Consider the following 18,871-nt stretch of genomic DNA (forward strand, 5'->3'; position numbering starts at 1 on the left):
GACAGGGAAGGAATGGCAGACAGCATGAAAGGAGCAGAAATAAATTAAAACAAAACAAAACAAAACAAAATAAAGAGGAAGGAGACTTGCGGACCAGATTTTTTGGTCCTCATGGCCCACTGGTGGTCCACAGCCCACAGGTTAAGAACCACTGGTGTATTATATGCCGAGAAACTAAGTTCAAAATTTTTTGCTAGTACATTCATGAAAATTGAAAGCACAGAAGTGATGAATATGATGACTGATCCAAGTTAAGGGGTGGGAATACCTGTATTGCCTTTGTATCTGCAGGTTTTGCATTGAGAATCACAGAAGGAGATGCTGCTTTGATGAGATTCTGCAATACACCTTTGAGTGTTTCTGATAGTGCATGTTCTCCAGCTTTCTGATCCTAGGAAAAAATGAATATTTGCACTCCTTTAAGAGCCAGAAAAATTCACTGTCTTCACTTTCAGAAGATAATTTGGATTTACTTACTCAAGACACCAAGCCTATTTGTATGCAAGTACTATAAATGCAGGAACAGGTTTCTACTCTTCTTCTTTACCAGAAGAGCTCATAGAATGAGCCAAAAATGAATTGCTGCCTTCATGCCCAGGTTTTTGGCCTCCAACACACAGCTATGCTGCCACTGTGGGAAATAGGAAGCTCCAGTAAAGAGGCCAGCAGACCTCTTCTTATGCATGTATTACTTATATGGTATCCAGGAAACATATTTCCTGCTGTGGTGTCCAACATTGAAATTATCTTTGCAAGCAAGCTCACCAAAACAAAGAGCTTCCTATTCAGCCAGGAATTTTAGTATTTTATCCAATGAATACATTTTGCACTGACCTTTTATGTGTTCGATTATATTTTGTCTATGTACAAAGTAAATCTCCAAGGCAGTTTATAGAAACATTAAAATAAACAATTAAAATAGATATGTAAAAACAGAGCTCAAAACTGCTGGTAAACATTAAAAAAAACATTTAATCCACCCTTGAACTTTAATGTTTTTCTGTCCATCTAAAAGACATTGGAGACAGAGCTAATCTAACCTTGGATTTGTTGTTGTGATTTCTGACTTATGACATTCCTAAGGCATATCATGGGATTTTCTTGACAAGATTTGTTCAAAGAGAAGTTGCCTGTGTCTTCATCTGAGACTGCATATGACTTGCCCAAGGACGCCCAACAAATTTTCATGTCTGAGTGGGGATTCAAATCCTGATCTCCAAAGTCACAACCCACATCTTAAACCACAACACCAGGCTGGCTCTTCTGTCATCTAAAAGTCTGTTGTCTTTGGGTGGTAAGAAACACAACAGGACATCAGATGATGATTGCAGCTTCTGAGAAGGTTCATGTAACTTCCTATTTTTATATGTTTACTGTAACATTTTGTTTAATATTTTTGGTAGACATTCTGATTAAAACTATTTTAAAAATAGATTTTAAGCCAATCTAAAATAATTCTGAACAAACCAATACCATGCAAGTGGATTTCTGCTTGTGCAACAGAATGGCCCCCTTTAATTCATCCTGTTCCCCACAAATCTCTTACACAAGATCCCTCAACACTTCCAGAATTGGAGCTGGAGAAGTGGGGAGGGGGGATCCATTCTGCTGGTGTATTTCATTCCGCCAGGGAAACACATTAGCTAGATCCTGTTCTAAGAACGTACTGGTCTGAAAACACTAAATATACTTAGAGAGAATCCTGATATAACGGTGTGAGGCAACCAGTTACAGGAACAAGACTGTTGAGAACCATGTCAAAAACTAAGTAATGGATATGAGAAGAGATCCAAATGAGAAATCACAGTGATTGACTTGCTTCTTGGCAGGCAATCCCGAGGCATTAATAAAATTGCTCATCCACAGTGCTATCCAAGAAAGGGATGCAGTCATAATGCAGCATTATGGCAATTTGATGACTAGGCACTATTTACTCTGAGCAACCCTGACAGTTCTTTCTATTTTTATATTTAAAAATTCAAAGTCCTTTGCCTGGGAAGCTTCTGGGGACACTGATCAATATGCAATGCTTTGTCCTCTATATACAACTTCATCACACTAAAGAAAAAATCCAATTAAAATCCAGTTTCTGCCTCCTGCAGAATTCTGGAGTTTGTAGATTAGTGAGGCTGTCAAAGGCTCCTCACTAAACTACAAACCCCAGAATTCTGCAGGAGGCAGAAACCATATTTTAAGTGGATTTTTTCTCTAGTGTGATGAGGCCAACGTTTTAATCAAATAACTTTATGCTTGAATATGTATCTTGGCTAAGGTACTGAAAAGATATAGGAAAACTATATATTTCTCAGATATATATGCTGCTATCCCTATTCAGCCACAGAAACCCACTGTTGCTATTGGGAAAGTCACACAGTTTGAGTTCCACAAAAACCTGTGAAAGATTTGCCTTGGAGTTGTTATAAGTCAGAAACTACTTGAAGACACACATCATCATCAAGGCTTCAACCACGTATGTCTCTTTAACCTAATATTAACAGGTGTATATTGCGGTGAAGCAACTTGGTTGCTGTGAGTTTTCTGGGCTGTATGACCATGTTCCAGAAGCATTCTCTCCTATGAACAAAGGAAGGAAAGAATGCTTCTGGAACATAGCTATCTAGCCTGGAAAACTCACAGCAACCCAGTGATTCCAGCCATGAAAGCCTTTGACAACAACTTGGTATTAGTTTTTCAGTCTTCTTTTTTCCCTAATGCTAAAGATTCATTGCTGGTTTAATACCAGGAGCCAACCTGAAGAAGCAACCCCTTGTGACTCATAGCTGCCACTGTGCAAAAGATTCCCTTAATCTTTAGAGAAGCTTTCGCAAGAAGGGGTAATTTGGTCATTGATGACTTGGAGCTCATCCAATACAAACTAGGAGACAATATATAATCTCTTTTGTTTGCACCACAGGCATCTATCTTCCAAGCATTTTGGTATGTTGTAAAAAGGACCAATCTCTTAACAGGAGAGAAAGATGTCCAAATTGGTTGCTGTTCCTCATAGTGCAATAAATATTAAAAGAGTTTTTGTGGGCTTCGTATTACAAAATTGTATTGAAAAAAGTGGCTAATACTTGTTCAAATCTTTAAACTATTATGATTTACTTAAATTTGTCATTTTTGCAAAAAAAAAGTTAAAACAGCTGCTAATTTACTTACCTCTTGGATTTCAGTAGGCTTGGCTTCAATACTTGTTTCTGAGGTGTAGATGAAGGCCCACTTAACCTGAATGTCTTCCTCTGTCAATCTCATTGAAAGTTGCAACTGTTGATAAAACACATTATTAAGGTGGTTACTTCAGTTTTGCAGATACAAACAGACATATTCATTTAATTTCAGGCATTTTCTTTACTTTTGGTTAAGCTACATTCTAACAAATCAGCTTACCCTGCTGTCCTTTAGATGTTATTTGCTAAATCCTTGGTCATGGTCATCATTATTATTCAATGCAACATTTTCTGAGTAATCCTATTTGCAATTCTAGTTTGGAGGGTTTACTAAAACCTTTGTTTGCTGGTTCAGATATAAGTCATAAATATTACAGTTTAAGCCTAGAAATATGCAAAGCTTGAGGTACCTATGGTCTGCTGCTGTACGTTTTGTCTTGCTTTGCACAAGAGGGAAAATTATAGTGCAAACTGCAGTGAATCATAGCTTCCTGTTATATAACAGCTTCTAAATAACCCATAATATAAAAGAAGAAAACAGCTCAACTCCTCTTCAAACTGCCCAAATCCCCAGGATATCTCCAAAGCCCCTGGACCTAATGGATCCCAGAGCAGTTTACACAGTCTCCAGTGCTTTCTGGGTCACTGAAATAATAGACATTTCAGTGTGCGAAGGAAAAACCAGGAGAATGCGAGCAGCTGGAGTGTAAATGAAAGGATGTACTTTTCAATTTATGGCAAAATATCATTAGTATTTTCTAGCAATTCCAATCATATCTTTTGTAGGCAAAGCTTCTGTATGTAGTCACTCGAATTATATTTTCCATTTTTAACCATTACTTAGCTTAGTTATATGGAGTTTGGCAGGGAAAATAAAAATGTTAACAACTGATTTCAGAAAACCGTTAAGAAGTTTATATGTTTGCATTATTTGTCTCTTTTGATCTTAGGAAGGCTAGGGATTTGATTTTATTTTTACCCTTCTTCAAGAGTTGCTTATGTGTGTATGTATTTGTGAGGTTTTTCTTATTTTTGTAAGTCTTTATTTATTGGTCTGTTCTGATGCATATATCTAAGAACACAAGATTTTTCTTATTCTTCTCAGGTTTACATTTTCAAGTCTTTTAATGACATCAAACCATCTCCTGTTCTTGACTGGAAGAGAGTGAAATATGCGAGTGTTTATTAACAGAAGTTATTTAATTTGTTTTATTTCATTTTCACTTTTACAACGACTAGTGTAACATTTATTTGCTTGAGGTTTAGCTGTTTCTTTTACATCACCTCTCCTCCTCCAACATCCCATTATTCAGAATTCTTTTTGTATACTGAGGAATGTAATCATTAAATAAAATCAATTTTGCAAGACTTGATTAGCACATTGGTTAAGGCAAGGCAAGTCAGCTTTGTTTACTAAAGGAGAACACAGAACATATTGAAAGATACCCTGACACATTTTTAATTAGAAGTTTTAAAATGTAACACCGAAACTGTCTAAAACAAGAAAAAACTATTAAGCTACTTGCTTACAATGTTAGACTTCTCTTAAAGGCTGTAATTCTCCAATGTTTTGATCCAGTCATGCTGATTTCCCAACAGAACTGAACGGAAGGGGAGGCAACCTAGATTCCCAAATCACCATTCAAAATTCAATTCAGATCAGATCAGAATTGATCAAGGGGGGGATCAGGCAATACTCATTAAACTGGGAGCCTGTTTGAAACGTCCATGGACAGTGCTACTTCCTGTTACATCCAAGCCAAGGAACTGCGCATTTTTGTTGTGTTGTTTTGTTTTTTCTACATAGAAATCAAGGAATGAAACTGCTACCTGTGGGTGCCTCAGTGTTGATTGCAAAAACCAGACCAAACTGGAAAACTTTGTTTGAAATAACATCAAATGTTTGAATGCAAAGGATAGAGTCAATAGTTGACCCTGTGGCTTGTTCTTATTCCTCCAAATGATAGCTTCGTGAATTGTTTGTATGTATGTGATGTTAATCTTGGCGTTTCAGGAATAATATCTATGATAACTTGCAACAATGATTTACAAAACTACAATATTTTATTCCTGACTTTAACAGTAAACATCTCAAGGGAAGTTTGAAACATTACCTTCAAGTAAAGTGGAGACAGCTTTACACTGTAAGACTGACATTCTGTAGGAACAGATGAAGTATGAGACACACTAACAGTAAAATGAAAGGCGTTTCCAATTACATTACATGAGACGACCTGAAACAAAAGTGAAACATGGCTTAATGAAGGAACACATTTATAAAGGAAACAACTCTACATGGTTATTTGGCTGTCTGTCATTCACTCAGCTCCATCTACACCAGGCATGGGCAAACTTGGGCCGACCAGGTGTTTTGGACTTCAACTCCCACAATTCCTAACAGCCAGTCGGCTGTTAAAAATTGTGGAAGCTGAAGTTCAAAACACTTGGATGGCCCAAGTTTGCCCATGCTGATCTACACTGATTATTTAATGCAGTTTCAAACTGGTACTGAAGAAAGTGGTTTCACTGTGCTGATGGTTACATAGGAAATCCTGGAACAATTTTGAAGTCTGGATGGTGATTATCCAATCATAGAGCACTGATTCATATTAAGGGCTTTTTTTTTTCTTTTTTTGCACTTTTGTGAGACTTTGTTGTCTGGCCACCTGTTTGAAGTTAGCTTTGAACTACATTAAACTGACAGTGTACTTGAGTCACAGGTCTTCACAATGGTAATGAATGTATCTCAAATAAGGAAAAGACAGCAGCCCCGTTCTGCCAGGTACAGTCAAAGTCCCACTGTGGTCTGAGATGCACAAACTATGGCTACTCCAACAGTCAGGTTGCCTGCCACCCACCTGCACACCTCAGTCCATGGATAATATGCAACTGTCATCACCCACACCACAAAATTCAGTTTATGTAATCCAGACTATAGTAGCATCTTGGAAGTAGAAGCACTAGAAATGGCAGTGGACAGCCACCACTTAAAAGCTCCAAAGCATAATACTCAGTGTGACATCACCACGTCTCATACAGAAAAATTGTGGTTTTTAATGGCAGCTACTGTACTATTTATTCTGGTACACTGGAGCTGAGTGGGATCTTTAAAACTTTGGCTGGTTGCTGGCTGTGGCAGCAAGTTTGGAGATTTTGCAGTATGAAGGGACATACCAATTCCACAATCTTTAGCAATACACGTCTTGAGACAAGAGACATACTGAGCCTCAAGATACAGTGAGTGAAAATAGTAGGACAGAACCTTATTGATCAGAACCACATCCTATTGCTGTAAAACTATATTTCTTTTACAGGTCATGCCCAAATGTTACACGGCACCTCCAATTTCTGGCAGGAACATCCTTATTCTACAGTCTACTCAACTAGGAACAAAATTCTTGGAGTGGTATTTGGCACAATATTCCTCTTTCTGCTCATAAAACCTTCCCATTGCACATAGTGTTGTTTGGCAGCCTTAAGCCTGTATGCTACATTTTGTTGCATTTCATATTGTGGATGTTTCTGAAAAGATTTTCTTTTTCCTTCCTGCCTCTAAACATTAATGTGCAGTTCATACAAGAGGGTTTAGTCATGCAATGCATAATCTCTCTCAGCTCCACTAAGATATTTGAGAGCATAGGTGAATACTACTCAAACCTTCAAACGTTGTATGACTGTAACTCTCAGCATTCCTCACTAGTATGCTAGCTAGAGCTGTTGAGGCTTGCATTCCAACAAATCCAGAAGGCTGCATGGTTCCAACTTCTGTTTAAAGCAGGCCAATTATTTCTTTTCCCTCTTCACTTTCCTTGTCCCATGTCCCTGAAGGATGACCCCAGTCCTCAGGGATTTGATGCATATAAAGTGTGAATGATGCCCCTTCTATGCTGCCATATAATCCAGATTATCAAATCAGATAGTTCACATTATCAGCTTTGAAATGGATTGTATGAGGCCCTCCTCTCGGTCCCACTACCGTCTCAAGCGTGGTTGGTGGGGACGAGAGAGAGGGCCTTCTCGGTGGTGGCCTCCTGCCTCTGGAATGCCCTTCCAAGGGAAATAAGACAGGCCCCATCCCTCCCCTCCTTTCGTAAGAGCTTGAAGACCTGGTGGTTTCAACAAGCCTTTGAAAATGACCAGTTCTAACTCAGCCCTACACATTGTCAAATACAGCCTTATTCTTTCTACCAGTTACCCAGATTCTTTCCTCTAATCGGCCCCAGAATGAACAGCCACAGACCTGTACCTAATATTATTGCTGCCTGCCATAGCACTTAATTCCCGGGCCCTCTAGAATTTTTGGATTTGCACAAATCTTGGTCCAGCCTTTTAAATTTTTAAATTGCCTTGAACAGGCAGGATTACTTTTAATATATGTGTGTTATGGTGACAATTTTATGCTTATATTTTGTTTTGTTAATCTTGTGGTCACATTGTTTTTTACTTTGTATGTTTTGTGATGTTACCTGGGAACCGATCTGAGTCCCCTTGTTGTTATTATTATTATTATTATTATTATTATTATTATTATTATTATACTGCCATATAATCCAGTTCAAAGCAGATAATCTGGATTATATGGCAGTGTAGAAGGGGCCTTAAAGGTGTCTTGGATTTCCAATATAAAGTCCCACACAAAACACACCCCAAGATGACAACAAATCTTACTACTCTTAAACTGGCCCCTCAAATTCCCTCCTACCAATATTTTTAATTTCAATCCCACTTTACTCCCAATGTGGGATCCAAAGTGGTACACATTTTTAGAGCACCATACATTTAAAATACTCTTAATACAAAATGATACAAAATATCCCTCAGGGGCAGGAAGAGTTTGAAACTTTATTCACTTGCAACTGTTTTTAAGCAGTCAACACACAGGGACAAAATAAAATTGCATTTTTCCAAAGTAACACGTAAGTTAGAAAGTACAGGCACTCATTCTTTTCTACTGCCTGCAATTTTGGGTGTGGACACACTGCTATGCAGCCATGACTAATCTAAAATTCTGGACTGATCTACTGTTTCTGTTATTTGTGCTGATGTGATAAAAAGAGCTGTTTTATGTTACAGCAATGTTTATGTTGCTCCGTATTTTTTTATTGCCTTAGGTTGAGAAGCCATCAATATTTGGGAAATGATGGAAGGTCGTTTGCCTTTGTCAGGTTATTTCAGCTTTTTTTTTTGTTTGAAAGAATGCTTACTGTACTCGACCCGCAAAGTATATATACTTTGGTAAATACAGGACAGGGATAGGAATATGTATTAGACCTCCCTGAATACATCCCAAGGCCACATCTGACTGCTGCTCTATTTCACTAAATATGTGTGGTAGCAAAAATGGGGTGGGAAAAACATTTCCATAGATATTCTCTCTGACTTGTGAGGAAAAAATAAGTCAGAGTATTGTTGTTGCATCACAAGCCAAAGATGCATAATTACTTGTTTAGTTACTCCTACTGGAAACTTGAACAACTGGGCAGATTGCACCCACATACCTCTTGTCTTCAATAAGCAACATTTACTGGAGTTCCCTGAATTAGTGGACACCCACATCCACTGTTATCAAAAGTACCACCATCCAAATTATTAGTCTTGCTTCTGCTAAAGTTGCATTTCAAGCCTGCTCAGACTAAATCAATGAATTACCATTACTGCCTTCCAGGCCTCCCTACAAGTGCCAAAAAACTTCCTGCCACAAACTCTGGCTGTCTCTATTCTTTTCCCACAACTTTTGAAAATTGTAATGTAGAAGTTATTGTAATTTTGGATCCCAGTTCAGAAGAAAGGTGGGGTATAAATCCAATAAGTAAATAATGAATATCGCCTCTGTGGCTGACCACCTCTGGTTTGGATAATGAAATCCAGGGTAACCATAATTCTGTTAGTAGTAAAATAGAGTGCACTGACAACTACTGAAATCCATATGTACATACTCCAGTGCAACAAACCACATATTAAGGCTTATACATTTAATACTAATATGGGAAATAATGGCTATGAGTTTATGGTTGTCAGCTCACTTAATTTGCAACAGTGCTTGGCAATTTAGTCTAAAGTTCTTTAGAACAGTCTTGGTAAGAATAAATGTAAAGTAACATATATGGAAATTCACAATACTTTTCAAAGCAAGTTTACTCACTTTCAAAAGCTACCTTCAACCCAATTTTAATAGGTTCTATCTGATCATGCATAAACCTGGGTCCAACTCACTAATGTTTCCCTTGTAATGATTCTGTTGGGTTTTATCTACTGTTAGGCTTTTTTAAATCATCATATTTCATGTTGGGTTGAACTTCTTTCTGAGATAGACATGCAATCCTTCTCCAATAACCTCTGAGGAACCTTATCTGCACTAAACACTTCCTTAAGCAGCCCTCTAATACTACAGGTAGTTTAAGCCTTTCTCAGAGGAGACTTGCATTTAGTGATTGCATTGAGAAGGCATTGTAGAGCGGCTTCTAGTAGCATTAAAATATATCACATCATTCAGGATTCAGAATAGTTCACTATCTTCCTTATACATCGACATCATTTGTTTATAAGGCTTCTAAAATCACCACTTCATCAAGCTTAATTTGAGAAAAATAAAAAATGAACAGAAACCACCAACAAGAACCAATGGTGGTTAGCATCTGAAGGACTGAGGTTTATGGCATGTTATAATAATTGGTTCCTGTTGGCAGCCAAGTGCTGTAACATGCAAGCGAAACACTTCTGCAGTTATGAAAGTGCAGCAGAGGGCCACTCTTTTAAACTGCATTTCACTTGGCATGACATTGATGAAAACATGGCAAAAAGAACTATGTATATTCAACCCACTTCTATGAGCAGTAAAGATATTCTGGTACAACCGGACTTCCGCATCCATGGATTCTGCACCCATAGACTGAACCATTCATGGCCTGAAAATTTTCCAAAAAATAATTCCAAAAAGTAAAGTTTGATTTGGCTATTTTATACATATAAAGGACACCATTTTACTACACCATTGTATATATTGGGATTGGGCATTCATAGATTTTGGTGTCCACTGAGGTTCTGGAACCAAAACCCAGCAGATACCAATGACCCAAATTATATATTCATAACCAAGTCAAGGTTTCTTTTGAAAGGAGAATGCGGGAGGCTTGCAGTTTTAATTATAAACATGCAGGCTGTCCTAAGATGGAAACTCAAACCAATAGCCTGCCTAAGCTGCAAGCAGCATCCCAAAATAATGCTTGCATTGCATGCCACCCAGATATTTGTTGGTTATTAGGAGCTATTACGCTACCTATCAATATATGAGGGCAGAGCAGACAATCTGCCAATTATTCAACACATACAGTTTCAAGAATTCTCTCATTTCACACCTAGAGGTCCATAATCAATTATATTCAAAGAGTAGATAAGGGATGGGAGAGCATTTCACTTTCAGAGATCATCACTCCATTCTACCAAGGTTTCATAATGTCATTCCTCATATGTTTTGTTCCTTGGTATGGCTTTGCAGTCTACTGTATTTCCCTTTTGCTCCCTCTCAGAATCCATCCCCCTGTTATATTTGTCATTGTGTAGCTTTATGTCATTTATATCTTATGGCAACCCTAAGATGAACCTATCATAATAGGGTTTCCATGCCAAGATTTGTTCAAAAAGGATTTGCCTTTGCCCTTCTCTGAAAATGAGAATGCCCAAGATCATATAATGGGTTTCTATGGCCAAGCAGAGTCAAAGATTTCTCTCCACAATCATAATCCAACATTCAAACCATTATACCACAAAAGATCTATTTTGTTTTGTTTTGTGTGTAGTTTGATTTTATTTTAAAATAGTACAGTCCATAAAATTACAGGATGTCATAAACAAAACTTGACACAAGGCAAATATGTGGATGTGTCTACAGGATTTGGTCTACTGTAAGACACATATTATTGTGATGTACTAATCAGCCTGAGAATTTGTTAACTTGGCACACAACTTTTGCAGACATAACAGCCTAATAAATTAATGTTAACAGCTGTCAAACCGTAGCCATTAAAACCACCACTTCAACAAGTTTTGCAAGGAATTGACACGGAGCATTGAAGTTATTTACACATCAGCTTGTATTTACCAGAAATATCAGAACCTACATAACTTGGGCACCTCATTTGCCATGTATGATATATGGTATTTTGAGTCACTTTTTTTACAGGAAAATCAAAAGTGATGGGGGAGGAATCATCAAGCACCTGGCTGGCACTGCATGTATAAGGAATGGTAAATCACAAATTTTATAGGACTGCTGGACACAGATCAGTATGTCAGGGGTCCTCAAACTAAGGCCCGGGGGCCGGATGCGGCCCTCCAAGGTCATTTACCCGGCGCTCGCTCAGGGTCAACCTAACTCTGAAACGACTTGAAAGCACACAACAACAACAACAATCCTATCTCATCAGCCAAAAGCAGGCCCACACTTCCCATTGGAATACAAATAAGTTTATATTTGTTAACATTGTTCCTCATTTTAATTACTGTATTGTTTTTAAGTGTTTTCACACTACAAATAAGATATGTGCAGCATGCATATCATTCATGTTTGCTTTTTTTAATTATAACCCGGCCCTCCAACAGTTTGAGGGACTGTGACCTGGCCCTCTATTTAAAAGGTTTGTGGACCCCTGCAGTATGTAATGCATTTTGGAAGGGTTAGGAAATAAATATTTTGCTAACAGATGGTATAATCATGTAGCTCTCTAAGGTATCCATACCTAACTCACAATGAATACATAGACTTCTACTATGCTGGGTGGACCTATACCATTCAGAGAGAGGAGCGGGGTTTCAAACTTCCCATATTAATAATTTTATTAAAAAATGACAAATGGAGATATTTAACCATTTATTGAATTAATATAAATGCTTACAGGATAAAAGTTTCTACCAACATTCAATCATTTTTAAATCTTTTAATCTGAAATTTCTTTATCTTGAAGATGTTTACAAAAAAATCACTAGGAGACATACAGCAAGTCACTTCTGGTATTTGTGGCTCTTAATGAGACATGCTGCATTATCACAGGATAATTATACTGTTTAGCCAATATTGCACCACTTGATATCCATCAGGATGTAGCAATAATGAAAAGGCCAAGGCATTGACAGCTCCAGCCCATTGTTTGTTCGGCTATCATCCAGCATGCCAATGCCTTAAATGAAGAAACAGTACAGCGGTACTCGCAGGAACACCTTGGCAAGCGAGAGTCCAAAAGTGGCAGACTAAAACATGGAACCTCAAAGTTTTCAACTGTGGATTATGTGTTTCCCATTCTACTTTAGTTTGTCAAGATAACCCTAATCTTTGAAATTGTGAGGAAAATATGGATATTTTTCTTCAATTACTTCCTACAATCAATAGTCTCTATTGTTCCAAGCAAGTAATATGTTATATAAACACATCTATTTCATAATTTAGCAAAAGCATGTACAGCTCCACTCCCAGTTGAAAACCAAAGTGAATTATAGATAGCGTTAAGTGAACTTTGTTCTGGGTGTGCCTTAAGCCAAAACAAATGTAGAGATAATGTTGCAACAGTATCCACAAAAGGCCAGTTTTACAGGACTATGCTTGTCTCCTCTTGTTTATATAGGAATAAATTATACCTGAAATTCTTACTCTGCAGAGCTCCTTTGGATAGTACTCTCTTTGCTCCCAGAAGAGCTTGCATAACTCATAAAGAAAAAATCTGGCTGTCAGTACAATGTGTACACATATCTGCTTTGCAAGGAGTCACTGGTGGAATCATCTGCTTCCAGAATCCTTTTCTTACATCTGCTTGATCTCAGTAAACAGTAACTCAGAACATTTTTCTTACAAAAGTGAAAACACATTCCAATGAGAACAGCCCTTCAAAAATATGTTTTTGACTATTTCTCTGAGAAATTTAAGACATACAGGACTGTACAAACAAAACAAACTACCCGCACAGAACCCCATGCTTTGAAGAGTCTTGCTGGCTCGAGCCTCCCTCAAGCCTCAGACACTCTCCCTTGCTCACACAGGCGCACCACGCTGTCATGTGCCCAGCACACCTGCTCTCTCCTTCCCACCTGAAGTCTCAGAAACAGCCCCGCCCTTGTCTGAGAGGCTGGAGGAGGCCTTTTGGTGAAAGGATTCGCTGTCTGTTTCCAAAAAGGAAGAGAAGGAAAGATGATCTTATGCCTTCTCTGCCAATTGAGTTCCTAAGACCAATCAGAAATATATGGTTTTCTGATGGTCTTTGGTGATCCCTCTGAAACCCCTCATGATCCCTCAAGGGATCCTGACCCCCAGGTTGAGAAACGCTGCCTTAGAGGGTTATGGACTTTCCACCTTTGAGGTCTAGGAATACAGGTTGGATGGCCATATTTCAGGAATGATTTAGTCATGTATTATTGCATGGCAAAGAGTTAGACTAGATGTACAGTTTGATACACCTGTACAGTTTATAGTATCATAACATCTGTTAAAAAGCAGCAATTCAATCAGTTCCACAGATGCAAACAAGACAGTCAGGAATATGGTGCATTTTGAGCAAAAGTTACTGTTATTTTGTATTAATGATCATAAAATTAAAAAAATATCCACCCATATTACACACAGAGAAGAAAATTCAACACAGAATAAAAGGGATTACTATACTTACAAATACATCTGTTTCTTATTGTTTAAAAAAACCACATTTCATATAGTTGAGAAACTCTTCCAGCACATTTTGTCAGTTGTTCCACATTTACAGATAGGCAACATGGAGTTGCAAAGTAAGGAACTAATGAAAAAAGCAAAGCTCACCTTTTCTTCAACAGCCTTTACTACACTTATTACTTGCTGTACTGCAAGCTCTAAAGGGCGAGTAGCTGCATCTTCTTCAAATGTAAACAACCAGGTGTCCTAGAAAGAAGAAAAATAACATAGTTATCTGAATCTGCATTGTTCTTGAAACATGAGCTAACATTCCAGGGAAACTGCTTCAATGTTAAGCTAAATGGAGCTGAAGTAGCACAAAAAATAAATTACCATATATAAACCGACCCGAATATAAGCCGAGGTATCTAATTTTACCACTAAAAACCTGGGAAAACATATTGACTTGAGTATAAGCCAAAGGTAGGAAATGCAGCAGCTACTGGTAAATTTCAAAATAAAAATAGATAACAATAAAATGACATTAATTGAGGCATCAGTAGGTTAAATGTTTTTGAATATTTACATAAAACTGTAATTTAAGATAAGGCTGTCCAAGTATGATTAAACCATTATTCTAACCTTCTTCAATGTAAACGTGCTTATGTATCCTTCCAATAATAATAGAGTAAAATAATAAATGTAATAATAATAGTAATAGAGTAACATAATAATAATAATAATAATAATAATAATAATAATAATAATAACAGAATAAAATAATAAATAACCTTGACTCGAGTATAAGCCAACGGAGGCTTTTTCAGCCTAAAAAGGGCTGAAAAACTCCGCTTATACTCAAGTATATACGGCAAGCCTGTTCTGTAAAATACTGTACTTCAAAACAATAACACCTGTCAGTTATCCACCAACTATGTATTATATAGACTTGTTATAGAAGCCCCTGATTTTCTCTTAACTTGATTTTTGTAGAATCACAACCAGGCTAAAAAATGCAGTCCTTCAGGTGCTTTATCTAAACAGCCTGCAATTACCAACTGTCCTCACTACTGAATAAACTGCTTAGAGTTTGTGAGATTTCCAATCCGGCAACACATGAAGAGCCACATTACTTCTCATCCCTGCACTAGACTAAATAATCATTTCAGATTCACAGATGTGGCATAGATTAGATAGACAAATGAAGCAAATAATGCAGGCATAGGATATTCACCAAAAAGCAGCATTAGTACTGCACTTGTGGGGAATTTTTGGTGGGGTTGCATTTTGAAGTGGCATGGGATAGCCTCTGAATTGCTTCTGTGGATAGGTTCATATTTTCTCTCCTCATCCCTTTGTTCTCTGTTTTCTACCAGGGAAAGGACATACAATTCTCGCCAGAGGTCTGAATTCACTGATTGCAAAAGGTTTCTGAAATTAGGCAGAAAGCCTATGTGAAATTAGGCTAAGAGATACTGTATATTCAACCTCATGGATAAGTCAAGGGCATGTTTTAGTGCCAAAATTATGGCTTTTGATGTGTCCTGTGAATAAGTTGAGGGTTATTCTATGGAGAGGGAAACACACCAATGCTGTCTCTGGAGGGCAGTTGCCCCTGGTGTTGTCATTCCCCTGCCCACATTCAAAACTGGCAGAATTGGACCACCATGGAGAGAAAAGAGAGGGCTGACTGCTTCTTATAAGTTTTCCCAGAATGGACTAAGAGCTCTTGCTATTCACCACTTTACTCAGAGAAGGGGATGGTTCATTTTTTATAAGAGTTAAGACACATCATTTATACTGACTTATGGATAAATCAATCAAAAATTTTGGGGGTGATTTTTTTTACTAAAATTCAAAGACTTATCAGCAAGTTCTTTAAGAACTTTTAAATGTTCAATTCCTTTGTGCTCTTTTCCAGATACAGTCAATGCAGAACAGAAGACAACAATTATTAATTTTACAGTAAAGCTATCATTAATATAGCACTTGGGAATATGGAGAAATGGCAAGCTAACAAGAGTGCAAGAGTGTATTGGGAGAGGAAAGCCCGCTTAATTCAGCACTTCCTGCCAATGATCTAAGCATACTGCTCTCAATCATCCACCCATCACCCAGTAGGTAGAATCTAGAGTAAAATGATTCTACCCCAGTCTAACACCAAAGGATAGACTGGGTGGAGGTAAGATCACCTGGGTGGATTACCTGGGTGGAGGTAAGATTACCTGGGTGGAGGTAAGTCTTACATATATTGGTTGGTTATGTTATTAATTGTTTATCCTACTTTATGTAGTTTATTGTATTTTATTATATTATTTATATTATTTATGTTGTGAGCTGCCCTGAGTCCTTTGAGGAGGTGGGGTGGGACATAAATAAAGTTTATGATGATGATGATGATTTGATATATAACAAGATCACCGAAAACAAGATCACTGTGATGGCCTTTGTATTTAATCACACGTCAGACACTTCCCAAGTGTCTAGGACTGTGTGATGTATCAGTGAATAATGTGTGTAGATCCGAGTAAGGTGGCCTTTTGAAGTTGATAGATGGTAATTTTGTAAGCGCCAATTGTTCTTAAGGCCAAGATCTTTAGGCAATGAACTCAGTGTTCCGATCACCACTGGGACCACCTTTGCTGGCTTGTGCCAGAGTCTTTGCAGTTCTATCTTTAAATCCTCGTATCTTTTAAGCTTTTCCAGTTGCTTCACGTCAATCCTGCTGTCGCCTGGGATTGCAACATTGACGATCCATACCAGTTCTTTGTAGCAGGCAGATGGTATTTGTGGCACAAGTTCCAGTGGATGATCTGTGCAACTGTGTTGTGCCTCTGCTACTCAATATGCCCAAATGTGAACACTGGTGGAGTTTGAGGAAAATAGACCTTGACATTTGGGAGTTGCAATTGCTGGAATTTATAGTTCACTTATAATCAAAGAACCTCTTGAACCCCAACAACAATAGAATTGGGCCAAACTTCCCGCACAGAACCCCCATGACCAACAGAAAATACTGGAGGGATCTTGGAGGAACTGACAGTGATTTAGTAGAGATGTAATTCACCGACCTCCAGAATCATAGAATCATAGAATCAAAGAGTTGGAAGAGACCTCATGGGCCATCCAGTCCAACCCCCTGCCAAGAAGCAGGAATATTGCATTCAAATCACCCCTGACAGATGGCCATCCAGCCTTTGTTTAAAAGCTTCCAAAGAAGGAGCCTCCACCACACTCTGGGGCAGAGTTCCACTGCTGAACGGCTCTCACAGTCAGGAAGTTCTTCCTCATGTTCAGATGGAATCTCCTCTCTTGTAGTTTGAAGCCATTGTTCCGCGTCCTAGTCCCTCCCTCCTGGCATTTAGGAAACAACTTAAAACATGGCTTTTCAAGCAAGCATTCAGAGATTGAGATGACGTAGTCAAATGATAACCTCGGGATTGGTGCAATGTCTAATGTTCTATGCTTTATGTTTTTTCTATGTCCAATGTTTTTTAGTTTACTGGTTTTAATCTATAGTTATGCAATGCTTTTGATACAAAATAAATAAATAAATCTATAGTTATATGTTATTTTAGATATGTGATGTATTTTATATTTTATGAGGCATTGAATTTTTGCCATTTATTTTGCTGTGAACCGCTTTGAGTCCTCCCAGGGGTGAGACAAGTGGTATTTAAATGAAATAAATAAATAAATTTGTTACCAGTCTCTTCCTATAAATAAGCATGACAATGCCTTCTATGGTCAAGAGAAATAGTTCTTAATATATTAGGGATCATGCACCCTTTGAGAATCTGTAACACCTTTGTTGGGTGTTACATTTTTAAACACAATATTCAAAGTAACGGGATGAGAAACTGAAGAATCGTGAAAGTCATCTACTAACACACATCTCCAGGCTCCGTAGACCATATATTAAGAAACCCTTGAATTCTGATATTTTCCTTTCCACAATGTATAAAAGTATGAAATAGTTTTACTGACATACAGCATTGATGTGTGGGAGGGGTTAATGTCTGCTAAATCTCAACCCTTCCATACACAAAATCCAGTGCTTTATGATTGACAAAGACATAACCACATCTTACATCATCAAATAAAGATAATCCATCAAAAGTGTTACATCACTACAAAGAGGCATTTAGCAACAGGCTACATGTTGCATATGCATGGTACTGTTTAGCGGCAGTCCTCAAGTTACAAACATCTGACTTACAAACTATTCATAGTTACAAATGTTTCTTTTTTCATGCCAGGAGCGATTTGAGAAACTGCAAGTCATTTCTGATGTGAGAGAATTGGTCATCTGCAAGGACATTAACCAGATGATTTACAATCCTGTGGGAGGCTTCTCTCATGTCCCTACATGGGAAGCTGGAGCTGACAGATGGGAGCTCATCCCATGCCCCAGATTCGACACTGTCCACCTTTCAACTAGCAATCCTGTCCTGCACAAGGGTTTGCGCCACTGGAGGCTCCACATATGGGGGTGAGACAACAGGAAGAGAGAGAAATCAACCCCTAGGAAAGGTTATTATTATGGGGAAGGGGTGTCTCACCAATCCTTGTTTCCACAACAAGCCACATTTTTTCAAAATCCAATTATTACAGGGATAGAAAGTGAGGTGGAATCTTCTGAACAGGGACACAGACAGCAAAACAAACACCACAGGGATGTTAATCCTTCCCTATGCTATGCAAAGATAGATAGATCCAGGACCCTTCCACACAACCCTATATCCCAACCCTATATCCCACATTATCTAAGAGTAGACTCAGATAACCCCATTCAAAGCAGATATTGTGGGATTTTCTGCCTTGATATTCTTTGATATAGGGCTGTGTGGAAGGGCCCAAAGATTACTGGAGTTACACTTACAAAATGTACCTGTTCTGACTGACATACAAATTAAAACTTAAGAACAAACCTACAGAACCTTGTAACTTGGGGACTGCCTGTACTCTCTTTCCAAGGCTGTTTGGTTGTGGTGAAGCAAAGCAATTGCATTGGTTTCCTGATGACAGCATTATTTTGAGTTTTGGAGAGTGAAAAAACACATTGCACAGTCAG

The 18,871-nt window shown here is 38.0% G+C and overlaps 1 protein-coding gene across 1 annotated transcript in view; it reads right to left on the bottom strand.

Moving 5' to 3' along the window:
- The window catches only part of C2CD2 (C2 calcium dependent domain containing 2), a 48,069-nt gene that overhangs the window by 25,143 nt on the left and 4,055 nt on the right, over positions 1-18,871 (bottom strand). Inside the window, exons 2-5 of the mRNA XM_060770292.2 lie at positions 13,966-14,064; positions 5,285-5,404; positions 3,163-3,267; positions 269-391 (exon numbers count right to left, since the gene is read on the bottom strand). Coding sequence (XP_060626275.2) covers positions 269-391; positions 3,163-3,267; positions 5,285-5,404; positions 13,966-14,064 — 447 coding nt within the window. The remainder of the gene's footprint in view (positions 1-268; positions 392-3,162; positions 3,268-5,284; positions 5,405-13,965; positions 14,065-18,871) is intronic.

The sequence above is a fragment of the Anolis sagrei genome, chromosome 3 (genome assembly GCF_037176765.1).
Source record: "Anolis sagrei isolate rAnoSag1 chromosome 3, rAnoSag1.mat, whole genome shotgun sequence".
Lineage (NCBI taxonomy): Eukaryota > Metazoa > Chordata > Lepidosauria > Squamata > Dactyloidae > Anolis > Anolis sagrei.